Consider the following 14,971-nt stretch of genomic DNA (forward strand, 5'->3'; position numbering starts at 1 on the left):
TATTGCAAATGGTCTAAATACCACTATTAAAAGGCAGAGATGGTCAGATTGTATTTTTTTTAATTGATGCCTATTAGAAGAAACATACACTAAATATAAAAATGGAAGTTTAAAGCACAAAGATGGAAAAAGATATATCATGCTAACATTAGTTAATTGAAAGTTGGAATGGCTTTATCAGTATTAGATGAACTAGTTTGCAGAGCAAAGAATATTACCAGGGATAAAAAAAAGATGATTTCAGGGGTGCCTGGGTGGCTCAGTCAGTTAGGTGGCTGACTTCTGCTCAGGTCATGATCTCGCGGCCTGTGAGTTTGAACCCTGCATTGGGCTCTGTGCAGACAGCTCAGAGCCTGGAGCCTGTTTCAGATTCTGTGTCTCCCCCTCTCTCTGCCCCTCCCCCACTCTCTCTCTTTCTCTCTCTCTCTCTCTCTCTCTCTCCCAAAAATAAATAAACATTAAAAAAAAATTTTAAAGATGATTTCACAATGGCAAAAAGGACATTCAATCAAAAATATGTAAAAATCCAATATATATATCCTATATATAAAAATCCTAAACATTTATTCACTTAATAAGAGAGCTTCAAAATAAATGCAGCAAAACTGATGGAACTGCATTGTAAAATAAAATATTCATAATTATAGTAAAAAATTTCAATGCCCTGTGGTGCCTGGGTGGCTTAGTGGGTTTGGCATTTGACTTCAGCTCAGATCATGGTCTCACAGTTCTTGCGTTCAAGCCGCATATGGGGCTTTGCATGCTGACAATGTGGAGTCTCCTTCGGATTCTTTCTCCCTCTCTCTCTGCCCATCCCCCACCCATGCTCGCACGCATGCGCTCTCTCTCTCTCTCAAAAATAAACATTAAAAAAAAACTTTTTTAAGAAGTTTCAATGCCCTTCACTGAATAATTTATAATACAAGTAGGCAGAAAACCAGCAAAGTTATAATAGGCTTTACAACACTATCAATCATTTTGACCTGATTGATATTTATAGAACACTACTCTAACAACCAGAAGAATAACAACCAGAACAACATTCCGTTCATGTATATACAGAAATTTTAGCATGATGGACAATAATCTGGACCATAAAACAAATTTCAATAAATTCAAAAATATTCAAGTCATACCAGGAATATTCTCTGGCTATAATGTAATTAAATTAGAAATCAGTAATATAATGATTCTTGTCAAATCCCTCAAAATTTGGGGAAAAATAATATACTTATTAAAAAGCCATTAGTCAAAAAGAAATCAAAACAATGTATTTTGAATTAAATGAAAATGAAATACAGCATTACAAAATTCGTGAAATGTAACTCAAATAGTACTTCAAAAGAAACATATAGCACTAAACACCCATATTAGAAAAGATCTCAAATCAGTGATCTCAGCTTTTGCCTTCAGAAATTAGATAAATAAAACAAATTAAATCCAAAGTAAGAAGAAAGAAAATAATAAATATTAAAACTGAATCAATAAAATAGGCCAAAAATAATAAAACTAATGACACTGACAGTTGAATCTTTGAGAAGATTAATTAAATAGCTAAACCTCTAAACAAATTGATCAGGAAAATTACCTATAAACTACCAATATCAGAATGAGAAAGGTGAAATATTCTATAGATGCAAAGAATGTATTTTGAACAACTGTATGGTAATACATTTGATAATATAGATAAAATGAACCACTTTCCTGAAAGACATAAATTACCAAAGCTTTCTCAAAAAAAAAAAAATGCATAACCTGAATGAATAGCTCTGTATCTATTAAAGAAATTTAAATTCCAGTTACAAAAAAACCTTCCCACGTAGAAAACTACAGGCCCAGATGGCTTTACTGATGAATTCTACAAACATTTGGGGGGGAAATATCACCAATTCTAAACAAACTATCTCAAAAAAAATGGAAAAGGAGGGAATACTTCCCAACTCACACTCTGAGGCCACCATTACCCTGATACCTAAACCAGACCATTACAAAAAAGAAAAAAAAAAAAAAAAAAAACAAACAAAAGCAAAAAAAAAACAAAACAAAACAAACAAGCAAAAAAAGAAAAACTACACACCAATATCTCTCATGAATATAGATGTAAAAATTCTTAGAAAATTTTTAACAAAACTCTTCTAACAAAATAATTATGCTGAGCGAAAGAAGCCAAACTAAAAAAAAGTACATACTGTGTTGATCCATTCATATAAAACTCTAGAAAATGAAAACTAATATAGTGACAGAAAACAGACCAGCTGTCACTTGGGAATAGAAAGGAAACAAGGAAGGAAGCAGGAGAGAGATATAAAGGAGGAAGGAAACTTTATAGAGTAATGAATATATAGATAATGGTTTCATGGATATGTATGTATATAACACAGGTGATATGTGTGCTTTAAATATGTGAAGTTATACTAAGAAATATGTCAGTTATACTAAGAAAGCTGTTTATATAGCTTTCTCTGGGTGGTCCAAATGTGAGCCAAATGTGTTCCCCAAACCATAAGATATCCTGCTTCTACTTAGTCTACCTCCAGCTTCCCCATTCCAACTTCGAATCAGTGTTTTTGAAGTCTTCCCTTCCCTTTATAGTTTATTTCACTATAAACCTTTTCCACTCCACTCCTGTCTTTGAGTCTCTGACAAATGCAAGTGATAGTGGCCGAAATCCTCCCTATATTAAGTTCTGAATAAATAGTCTGTTTGTTCTCATATCAGTTGACTTTGTTTCCACAACTGCTTATATCTTTTAATGACATTGATTCTTCTTCATATTGGCAAGATTTGTAATAATATCTGATAAGATACCTTTCAGTGAGGTTTAAGAGCATTTTTTTTATCCAATGTCTCTTCCAACATGAAATTTCTGGGTAATGGCCATAAGGAGCCTATTTTAGAAGTGTTGTGGGAAGCTGGGCTTAAGCTGTTCATGATAGGACTGGGTATAGTACAATATTTTGCCACATATCCGTGCAGCAGAGAAGAGTCTAATATCAGGCATATAATTTCTAAATGTATGGGCCTTCCTGTTAACAGTTCATAAGGACATAACCAATGTGTCCCTGAGGAAATGGATCAGATGGCCATATGGGCTAGTGGGAGTACTTTTACCCAAGGAAGCTCGAGTATTTCTGACAGTTTTGCTAATTTTAATTAAAGGACACCATGTTTCTTTGGATTTTTACAGAAGTTTGTAGGTGGTAAGGACAGCACAGTTTTTGAGAAGGGGTAATGCCTTATAAAGTTCTTTTAAAAGGATTCATATAAACCATGTCTTGGTCATTTAATATAAAAATTGGTATGTCCCAGGTTGGAAACAAAATCAAGTAGCTTTTCAGAGACTGAAAAAAATTTCAGCCAAGATTTTCAGCAAGAAAATGCTTCAACCCATCCTAAAAATAAACAAATCCTGTGGAGAGTGATTGCTGGATAAAATTCATCTGAAGGTATTCAAAGGATCCTTGAGGCTTTGGTTCCTACCACGCCTCATCTTTACAGTTTTTCCAGGATATGCTGTTCACAAGTAACACATAACCCACAAATAATCTCCACTGTCTTTTTAAAGTTTCCCACCAGTGTTGGTTTGAAATAGTAAGCAATTTGTCTTTACCCTGATGAGTAGCTTCATGGAGAAATTCAGCTAATATCCATGAAATCTTCTGGTGCCACCAAATGGCCTTCTTGAGCATGCTGAGGATTATCTTAGTGAAGGGTATGCTGCATTTTTCCATTCTTCTGTTTCCAAATCAGAGGCTAAATGTGAGTATTTGATGATAGCCTCTTTGACTCAATCCAGAGATTTATCCTTTGGGGGTTTAGTTAGTATCATAAACTTGGTTAAGACAGCTTGTTGGCTTCTTGGCAAAATGATCTGCCAAAGCATGTCCTTTAACTTCCATATTATCTCTGTTACCATGGGCCTCAATCTTTACCATGGGCCTCAATCTTTACAATAGCTGTCTCACTAGGAAGTAGAAATGCATCTAAAAATTCCTGAGCTTGTTGTCCACAATCTAAGTGTTATCAGTTCTGCCATATGGACTAACTTTACCTCAGATAGAGGACTATCCTATAAAGGACAGTTTAGGTTAGTGACAGCATTAGAGATAGCTTGATAACTTCAGTTTCAATTTTGAAGTATGACCCATGAACAAATATTAGGTCAAGATTCTCAATGTAAGTCTCTAATAAAGCCAAGCAAAGTACAGAAAAGTCCCATCACTGAAGTAACACAGTTATGGGGTTCCTCTTCTTCAGAGCAGAAGAGTGGTAGGATTTAGGGTGTTGCAGCAATAGTAATGTAAGGGGGAGAGGGTCAACAGAAATTCATAAGAGGTTAATCAACTCACTGAAAGGTGTTGTGTGTTTTCAGTCAGCAGTAAAGTCTGTACTGCATGAGGAACCATAAAGTCTAACAGGGAACCTGGAGCTAATTCCCCAGAAGCATCGACAAGTTTTGCAGTGGCAGTATTGCCATAACACAAAGGGTATCAGCCTTTGCAATGGGGTGAGGGTGAGGCTACAGCAAGTGATGGGTTTTTGATGGTTTCCATGAAGTTGAATTAAAACTCCAAGGCTTTAAGCCCCAGAACACTCATGCACAAATAAGCAAAAGGGTTTCTTTTGTTATGGATGTCAAGAGAAGCAGACTGTCAAAGAGCCTTCTTCAGGTTAAAGAAAGCTTGTGTAAAACCAGGGACCCCAGAAGACAGTGGATCTTACTGAAGACTTAGCCATTTCATAAAGAGGTGCCACAGTCTCAGAAAAAAAATGCACCCCTTGTCTGAAATATCCAGTGAGACCCAGATGTCATCTCAGTTGTAGTTTTGTGAAAGGTCCATGATAGTCGTGGATTGTCTTTACCCTGTCATGAGAGAATGTTTTCCCTCCCTACCCTAAATATACTACTATGTTTTCACAGAATTGTAATTTATCTTTTTTGCGACATTATGCCTTTTTTCTGCTAAGACTGAGAGCTATAGACTTCTCTGAACAAAGTAGGAAATCATCTATATATTATATCAGAAATAAACCACAAGAGAAACTCGTATCTTTGCGTTCTTGATTAAGGACCTAAGAAAATAGGAGGGGGCTTTCAAAAAACTCTTAGGGCCTAGCTATCCATGTATATCCATGTCCTCTCAGATGAAGGCAAAAAAAAATACTGACTGTTCAGTGTAGGGATACACCCCGAAAAGGCACAGCAATGATCCACTACGTTGAGGGAGGTGGCTTGGGGAGGAACTGATGACAGGATGATATTTGGGTTAGGTACCAATGGGGAAGGAAAGATAACAATTGTATTGATATCCTGAGATCTTGAATAAATCAATATATTCTTTCCATTTCTGGCATAACAGAAATGTTACAAGGATTAGTGCACGTTATGAAAGGACTCTCAATATAAGGCCCTCAACTAAAAACGTAAAGACTTTTTGGCTTAGGTTTCTACCCTTGGTGATGTGTGGGTAACAGTTTGGTAATATCTATCTGAACTTTAATAGATTCTGTTCCAATTATTTTTCCTATGTCCATGGGAACATTAGCCCATAGAGTGTCAAGTACAATCTCAAGATCTGTATCTGGAGTATACATTAAGTATAGTGGAGAAGGAAAGGATTATATAGAACAGACACAAGTTGATGAGGAATTGACAAGTCCTCTGAAACCTCAAGAAATAGTCCCTCTGGTGTCCGTTTTTAATATTACAGTTCTATTTGTGAAGTATATCTCTCGCTAATAAATTTGTAGATATGGTATCACAGAGCAGGAAACGATGTTTTTTGATCAAGGACCCAAGAGTTATAGTTAAGGGCTGGGAGATAGGGACAAATCTGTGAGTTATCTGAAATACTTACACTCGTATTCTATATTTTCTCCAAAGAAGAGGTTAAGCAAAGATGACAGGATTTAATACAGCAAGATTAGTGCCGGCGAAAGCCATTTTTATTTATCCTGAAATCTCCTGTAGTTTCATCCTTGTGTTTACACCATTGAATTATGATGTAATCAACTTTTATTAAAAATGTTTCAGGTATGGCTTTAAGAAGACTTTGACTTATTTTTCAAGCCCATTTCCTGACCCTAAGGCTTTTTGTGGAGAGAGGAATCCTGTAGGTCCCTCTCCAGATTGGTCCAATCAGCTTGTGTTATCCAGGATTTAGCACTGGAGGTTCTGATCAACATGCATACAAATTGATATAGGTCAGGCAACTCTGGGTTATGTGCACCCAAAGAATTACAGATTCTTCTATGAATCTTTGCTAGTCTTGTTTGGGATTAGGAAAATCTTTCTTAATTCATCTTGGGTCTGAGGTTTAAATTCTATAGTCATCTGCATACCTGGCTTATGGGAGGGATAGACCATTGGAGGCAATTAGCATTTGGAGGTTTTAGAGAATTGTTAGGAAAAGATAGGAGGTCTGGACAAGGGAAAGAGGAAGGAGGAGGTGCAGAAGGAGGAATATTAGAGGGAAGGGGGCCACAGGAAGGCAACTGGAGGACCAGGAGGGGGAAGGCTTACTATGGAAATGAATCTAGATTATTGTTTAAGTTTGCCAAGTTTTTCACTAGCTTTGACCAAAGAATATTTTAGTGAAACAATTTTTGAACACAACATTTCATTTGAAGGCCTCTGCAAACCAGTCAAAAAGTAGGCCCCATTGGATCTGAGAAAACTTCGTTCCTTTTCTTTTTTAAGACACCTGTCAAATGATTTTGTTCAAGTCTAGTGTCCCACAGAGTGGCCATTGAAGGCCCAGGTCATCCTTGGTGAAGTTATGTCACTTGAAACATAGGTGTAAGAATTAGAACTGTAGGGGGGCCTGGGTGATTCAGTCAGGTAAGCGTCCAACTCTTGGTTTCAGCTCAGGTCATGATCTCATGGCTTCATGGGTTCGAGCCTTGCATTGGGCTCTGTGCTGACAGCATGGAGTCTGCTTGGGATTTTCTCTCTCTCTCTCTCTCTCTCTCTCTCTCTCTGGCCCTCCCCCACTTGTACTATCTCTGTCTCTCTCAAAATAAGTTAATTAAAAAATAATAATTAGAACTGTAGTGAGCAGACACTTATCAGGAACTTCTCCAAAAGGAAGAGAAAAATTAGACTTAGCTGAGCCTGTAAGAGCTGGCAACTGAAAACGATGCTTGTGCACTTTGAGTCTTGAGATCACGACTTGAAGGTAGCTGCCTCCAAATGTAGACCCAACGACCTACACCTGAAGGCAGGTGGAAAAACAGAATGCTCTCTGTGGATCAAAACCAAACTCTAAGGACAAAACAAATGAAACAAAGGATAGGCGATCCAAAGCAAAGTTTGTCCAAAAGAATGCTGGCCCAGTGTTCTACGTTGTGACAAACAATACTTTTAGACAACATAGCACAAAACAGAAGCAGAAGAGAGAGTAAAAAGGGATGAAAAAGAACAGCCTGACTCCACCAAAGATGCCAAACAAATGGGAACCAATAACAAAACCCATGTATCCAACTGAGACTAGGTAGCCACAGAACTCAAAAGCGAGGAAAGGGGAGCTCAGACAAAAAGCTCACTTACCATGTCAACACACACTCAACACTGCGAGGGGTAAGGCGCAGGGGCCTTGGTGTGTATCACATCTGGTTAAAGGATGGAGTCCACGGTGACAGGCAGTGCAGACAACGTCTCATCGGAACCTTCAAGGAAAACTAGGGACATAAACAAAAACCACTCAAACGAAAACAGAGGTTATTTATTCAGAGCTTGCTGTAGCAAGCCACCATCACTTGTGTTTAACCAAGACTCAAAGGCAGGCAGGGGACTGGGAAAGCTTTATAATGAAAAAAAAAGGGAAGGTTTCAGAAATACTCTGATTGGACCTCGGTAGCACAGAGAAGCTGCGAGCAGGCTAACTAGAAGTGGGCCATTTTATGGTTTGTAGAGCATATTTAGCTTCCTCCAGTTGATCCTGAGCTGGAAGCAGAGGCAAAAACTGGGGAAGCTGGCAGTCACTGACCAAGTCCTGATTGTTCTGGGCCATTTGCTACAGAGACTGTGTTTTGTCTTCCAGGACCAGTTGCTGTAGAGGTTGGGGTCAGAGGTCTATTTTCATATATGGTCTGGTCATGATCTGTTTGTGTATTTAGCCTCTCACAGTGCAAGCTTGGGATTGTTAGATATTTTACAAGCCTGGCTGATGGACCATATTTAACTTTTTAGCTGTTGAACTAGGAGTCATACAATAACAATATTTGGCCATATGACATTTTAAACTTTCTAATACAATGTCAAATACGTTCTTCTTCCCACCCCCCTTATCCTTACAGCACCCTTGTGATCCTGGGAGGTTAATTACCTAAGGTCATTCTGTGGAATGACGATTAGATCACAGTATAGAGTGATTTGTAATATATAATTCAAATTAGTATATATATATCATCTATAATGGCTTTAAAGTAAATATTTTGGGTTCTTTGCTAAGATAAAGGATCTGTTCTCATCGCTTCTAATTTCATTACTTACAGTTAGGGTCATAGCTCCTCCAAATACCTACAAGGCTGTCATGTGGAAGAAGGATTAGGTTTATTCCTATGGCTCCAGAGGGCAGAATTCATGCCAGTGAGTGGAAGAGAGGCAGATTCCAATTTAGAATGTGAAATATCATTCTAATAAGTAGCCACTTGCCCCCAAAAGAAGGATAAGGAGTTCCTTACCTCTTGTGGTATTGAGCAGAACTCCATGACCCTATCCCTTAGAGGGTGCCTCAACTGGCCAGTCCAGTTAAACCGGAAGAACTTTAGAAACTTCAAGTTTATGAAATTTTGTTAAATCCTAAAAAGAGGCATAGACATTTGAAATACAGCGGTTTAATATCATTCAAATTCTGGATGAAATTATTATATTTCTCAAAACAATGAGCTGCACTTTAAACTTTATTTTTTTAAGCGAAAATTATCCTAATAAGGAGTCTCTAACTCAATCTTCCATCAGTATTGGTTTCTGATCGCACAGTTATAAAACATTATACCAAATGTTTGGAACTAATTTTTGGTATTTTAGTAAGTTATAGGAATTCAATGAAGTTTTAAATTTAAAAAAAAAAAAAACCTTCCTTTGAACAGTAAATGCTAGGATTTCAATCTGTAACTTAACTCTTTGAACATCATCTCTTCTTCGTGGCTTCTCTTTAAATGTTCCTTCAGGTTCAATGCAATTATCTTATTTTCTAGTTTACAAATAACTTGAAGCTAAAATAAAACAGTAAGTCCTCTTCTACACCTGAAGTGTGATTGTTCGACATTCCACAAAGACTTCCCTGGGATCCTCTGCCCACCTCACCCTTCATCTGCCTCTTCAAGTGTTCAAATTGAATCCCCTAAATTTTGCCAGAAGGGTATTTCCTTTTAATGATGGACTGTGGTTTCTCTCTTTTGAAAAACAATCCCGAATCCCAGGGATTCTCCCAGAATTTAAGAAATCATTGCAGAGGTAAAGTAGGCAAGAACTTGGGGCGGAAAGAAATGCCCACTGCATAAGCCTTGCTGCTCTGAGTCGTCCTTGACAACTTCCGGGAACAGACTTCAGGCGGTGTTCGAAATTGTCTCCTTTACCCTGTCTATTCATTGCTTTTATGACTGTACATATTTAATACATACAGCGAGGGAGAGAGAAAGCGATGATGTGAGGCACTCCTGGAGAAGAGAAGATGATAAGGAAATAAAACAGGTGTCTGGGAAGGGTTGCTGTTAGAGAAGGAAGAACTGAGCATTAATAGCCATCATTCAGATGGGCAGGAGTTCTCTGCAGGTAGCAGACAGGAAAAGCGAACTCGTGCACCCTCTTTGGGGACAGGCTCTGTTGCTTTCTATTTCTTCTCTTGCAGCCAGGGTACACATTTACTTGAGACAGACTGTTATTTCCTGTTCGGTGGCTGGTCAGGTTGACTCTTTAAGACTAGTGAACATTTCTAATGTATCTTATGCCTTTTTTTTTTTTTTGAGGTTGAGTAGGGAAGAGATCTGTTGAAATTCTAGCTGGGTAAGTGGGGGATTCTCAGAAATGAGAAAGGGGGAAGGAAAACGATGTAGAAGCCGGAGAGCACAGCAGCAGCCCGAGACCCCCCTACCCCCCGCCTCCACTACTCTCGGCCCGCGACCTCCCGCGGAGACCCCAGGCGGCTGCATCAATATTTGATCGACCCTTCGCCCGCGCGCGCGTTGCCAGCACTCGCCGGTGGGGCTTGCCTGGCATCGCCCGAGCTGCGCTGTAGCGCCGGGGCCCGCAGGGGGCTTTGAAAGGACCAGCTCTGCGCTCGCCCCCTCGCCAGGGAGGCTCTGCTTCGCGGCAGGGGCGCGGCGCCCACCATGCGGGGCTGCCCGCGGCTGGCGCTGCTCTGTGCGCTGCTGCCCTGGCTCCTGCGGGCGGCGGCATCCCCGCGCCCCGCGCAACCCCTGGCGCGCGGAGACCCCCGCGACCCCGCCAGGGGCGCCGATTTCGATCGCGTCTACAGCGGGGTGGTGAGCCTCAGCACCGAGAACATCTACTCCTTCAACTACACCAGCCAGCCTGGCCAGGTAAGACACTCGCTCTCCTCGCTCGACTCCCAGGAACTTGCCAGATCTCAGAGCCCCGTCGCTGCTTTGGGTTCCCCGGGAATTGACCTCGGGAGCCCTTGGGGACCACAGGACCCTCGCTCCCTTTTCTCTTCAAAGCAATCACTGCCCTGCCAGAGCTGCCGCATCCCCCGCAACCGGCCTCCGGGACAACTCCGGTTCATCTCGCACCTTCCCTGGCCTGGTCCCCTGGCATTTCGGGCTTTGTAGAGGCGCAGGTTCCCTGCACCTTCCGTGGCTCCTGCCCCCTGGTGGGCCTTTCTCTAGGAAACTCAAGGTTTCTAGGGTTGCGGAGGGAAAGGTCCGCACCGCTGTTTCTAATCCCCTGCGGAGAAGGAACCTCATTTCATTTGGATGATTCGGCCAGACCCTTCTATTTCATAGCGCATGGGGAGGGAGAGCTGCTCAGAATCTAAAATAGGAATGTGTGAGAATGGACGCAAGCTGCCTGCCGAGCCTCTGTGTGTTCAATAGTCATTTCCTGTGTTTTTGTACTACTGTCACACGTATGTACTTCAGAGAAAGCCACAAGACCTGGCCAGAGATGTCTGAACTGCAGCCAGCAGCTGATCTATGGAGGTTTTGATGTGAAATAAGGGTGGGTAATTGTCTGAAAGTTCTAGACCTATTTCTGACAGGAACGGAGGTGACACAAGGGGAGGAAATGACTGTCACAGCAACTATCCCTTTGACACATATATTCTGATTATATAATGTAAAAACAAAATGCACAGTTAGGTCTTTCCTTCTAATATGGTACCCTCTAGGGCATAGAAAAAAAAAAAAAAAAAAAAAACTCCCCAGTGTACCTGCCCCAGGCTGGCACCAAATCCTAAGGTGCTGTCACCGTGGCAGCAGAGCCCTGACCCTGGCTTGTCCTCTGCTGACCTTCAGGTTGTATGTCCTGAAGTGAGCAGGGTGACTCTGCAGAGCCATTCTATTGTGAACAAGTAGGAGGGGCAGCTTTTATCACCCCAGTTCCATACAACTCATCTCTTCCTGTCCAGTGTGCAGTATGGGCCAGCTGACATGCACATGAGTTGTGTTACTAGCCCTATAATTTGATCAGAAAAAAATTCCGTGATCTCTGGGGTATCCTGTCAGTTTCCCCCTAAATCATCAGTAAGGAAACTCAAATGGTATGTGCAAAGTTCTGACATCAGGCTTTAGTAGTTCCTTGCACTTCTGCTTAGAAATGGATTGACCGTGTTGGGGGGTCGCCTGGGGGGTCGCTCAGCTCAGTTGGTTAAGCGTCCGACTCTTGATTTCAGCTCAGGTCATGATCTCACTGTTCGTGGGACCAAGCCCCATGTCAGGCTCTGCACTGACAGCAAGGAGCCTGCTTAGGATTCTCTCTCTCTCTCTCTCTCTCTCTCTCTCTCTCCACCCCTCCCTCAATCAATTCTCCCTCCCTCTCTCTCTCAATAAATAAATAAATAAACATTAAAATAAAAGAAATAGATTGACTTTTTTAACTGTTGCTTGGCCTTTCGCCTTTAATATTTCGTGAGTTTCTCTACCACAGCACAGGTGCACTGCTTGCTTGACTTTCCTAGAACAGTGTGAGAGACTGAGGACAGAGCAGAGTCACGTTCATCTCCATATTCCAGTACCTAGCACAGTGCTTGGCACATGAGAGGTTTACTAATGTCTTTGAAAAGTGAATAAATAAGTAAAGAAAGATTTGAGGAACCTGGAATAAAACTAAATAAAATAGGATATGTACTTTTTAATTGGTTCAGAGTATGAGACCATTCCAAATAAAAACATTTTTAACAGTTGTTATGAAATTAGGCCCTTTCCATGGTGTCTCTCTACATGTTTAAATACCTTTTATTGGGGCACCTGGGTGGCTCAGTTGGTTAAGCATCTGACTTCAGCTCAGGTCATGATCTCATGGTTTGTGGGTTCAAGCCCCATGTCGGGCTCTGTGCTGACAGCTAGAGCCTGGAGTCTGCTCTGGATTCTGTCTCTCTCTCTCTCTGCTCCTCTCTTGTTCACACTCTCTCTCTCTCTCTCTCAAAAATAAACATTTAAAAAAATGTTTTTAAATACCTTTTATTTTATGAAACAATGGTACCTTTATTAAATAAATACCTTTTGTTTTATGAAAAATTAGTTTGTAAAATATCTTTGCATAATACAATAAAAAGTTGACAACCCCAGCAGTCCCTAAAAGTTCACTAGTCTGAGAAATACATTTGGGAACCATGGGACTGGTAGATAACTCAAATGTTTATACCTGCAGTCCCACCTTACGATAACATGAACACAATGCTTTTGGAGATAGCAGGATTTCATTGAAGGTTTGGAATAGCATAATGGAATTACAGAACAGCACAGGATAAGTGATAGATGAAAGCAGAAATCTAGGCAATACTGTCATAATGTTTACCGACTGTTCCCCACCAAGGAAAATTTCAAGATGGTGGCACTACTATTTAGGCCCTGCCGTATCACCATCTTATTGGCTACTTCCCTACCCCAAATGCTAGCCTCCCACTCTAAATTCTTGTTATTCATGAGAAGCAGTTTTGCCATCATTACTGAAGGGGTCTGCTAAGTGAAGATCTATGAACCCAAGAGCAAAAGCTTGGCCAGGACCTTTTTCCTTTAATCTGACAAAGTGTTGGTCAGGGATTCCTTCCCTGTAGGGGTCATTTCTCACCAATTGTTCTTCAGTGCCACAAAGAATTTGGTTTAGAAAAAGACATAATAAAGTATAATTTTGTGAGTTTTAATCTTTTTTCCTTTTCTCATCAAGCCATTGTTCTGTTTGCCTTTATTTTTTTCTTCAGTTTGGAGGAGAAAAGCTATTCTCAGTTTAGGCTTTGGGGAGGAGAGGAAGCTGCTTTGGGAGCCTTTGGCCCTAATCTTTCCTGTCAGCCACTGCATCTCCCTTACCAAACACTGTCCCAAGGAACTATTTAGCCAAGCATTTGTCATGCTAATTAGCTGAGGTCAGCATCAGGAAAGGTCTCACAGACCTTCTAGGCAGAGTAATGTAAATATGAAGCTGCCATTAAAAAAAAAAAAAAAAAAAAACTGAAAGAATGGAGTGACTGCTTTAAAGAAGAAAAATGAAAATAAAGATCAAGTTACAGGTTAGGCAAGGTCATGAGTCATTTCATTTCCCTGGAGGGCAAGTATCTGGAGACTCCTTTCCAGGGGAGTAGGGTTTTACTTTGGCAAACAGAGTGTTCTAGAACTACAGGGCTGGAACTAAACTAGAAGGAAATCACCTTGTTGAGAAAGTCACCAGGCATATGTTTGACTGGGACAGAGGGCACAAAAGCAGGTTTATTGAGAAATGAGAATACTCTTGTAGAGACAGGTGGTGGCAATAATCAAATGTTTAAACTTGGGCTAGATGCTGATAAGGAGCTTTTAAATAAAAATCAAACTACCATGCAGCAAGATGTCTTCTTGGAGGCTTTCAGTAACAGAATACATTGGTCACCATAGATTTTTAAAATTGAAATGTTTCCCTGGAAATACTTCTTTTGTTTATTCAATGGAGACATGGAGACATGTATCTTTTAATGACATATGCTTTTCTATGCCCAAGGAACAATCCTTGGCTTTATTCATATCAACCAGTAGTTGCAGATCTAGAACCAGTTATACTGCCTCTTGGAACCAGATTCCAAAAGCCTATCCAATTCTCATGAACGATGAAATACATATCAGGATGTTCCAGTAGTAACTTCTAACCACACGTTACTGGTTACATAAAAGAGTTAAAACCTTGGATGTGATAGCCTCAGCTCCCCCAGTCTGAGATGTACTCTTCCTGTGTTCCTTACATACTGAGGCAGAGAAGGCCCCTCTGTTGGCTTCATACTTCATACTTCCTCTTACTGACCTGCTTGTTTGTGAGGAGGAAATCATCTCATTAGCACATTATCTGGCTGAACAGAATACCATAGACTGGGTGGCTTAAAAAACAGACCTCATTTCTCACAATTCTGGAGGCTAGATAGTTAGTCCCAGATCACAGTGTCAGCAGATTTGGTGCCTGGTGACAGCTGGCGTCCTAGCTTGTAGACAGTGCCTCACAGCTGTGTCTTCTCATGGCCCAGAGATCAGGGAGAGAAACAAGCTCTCTCCTGTCATTTTTAAGGGCACTAATCTCATCATGAGGGCTCCAACTTCATGATCTAATTCCCCTCCAAATACTGTCATGTGGGGGATTAGGCTTCAACATGAATTTGGTGGCAGAGTGGGACACATTCAGTCCATAGCAGTCACCTCCCACATTTTCCTCTGTGTCTCTGAAAAAGCAGCATCAACATATTATAAGGATGTTTAGGGGCTGACATTACTTCAGTTACAGGTCTGATTTTATAAAGAACCCATCTTCTTCCTGCCTAGACCTGACAGTCAT

At 40.6% G+C, this 14,971-nt stretch overlaps 1 protein-coding gene across 1 annotated transcript in view; it reads left to right on the plus strand.

Moving 5' to 3' along the window:
• Positions 1-9,842: 9,842 nt before the first annotated feature.
• The window catches only part of SIDT1 (SID1 transmembrane family member 1), a 113,088-nt gene continuing 107,959 nt past the window's right edge, over positions 9,843-14,971 (plus strand). The window contains exon 1 of the mRNA XM_049628192.1: positions 9,843-10,545. Within this exon, the coding sequence (XP_049484149.1) occupies positions 10,336-10,545 (210 nt within the window). The 5' untranslated portion in view covers positions 9,843-10,335. The remainder of the gene's footprint in view (positions 10,546-14,971) is intronic.

Source organism: Panthera uncia, chromosome C2 (assembly GCF_023721935.1).
Source record: "Panthera uncia isolate 11264 chromosome C2, Puncia_PCG_1.0, whole genome shotgun sequence".
In the NCBI taxonomy this organism is placed as follows: domain Eukaryota; kingdom Metazoa; phylum Chordata; class Mammalia; order Carnivora; family Felidae; genus Panthera; species Panthera uncia.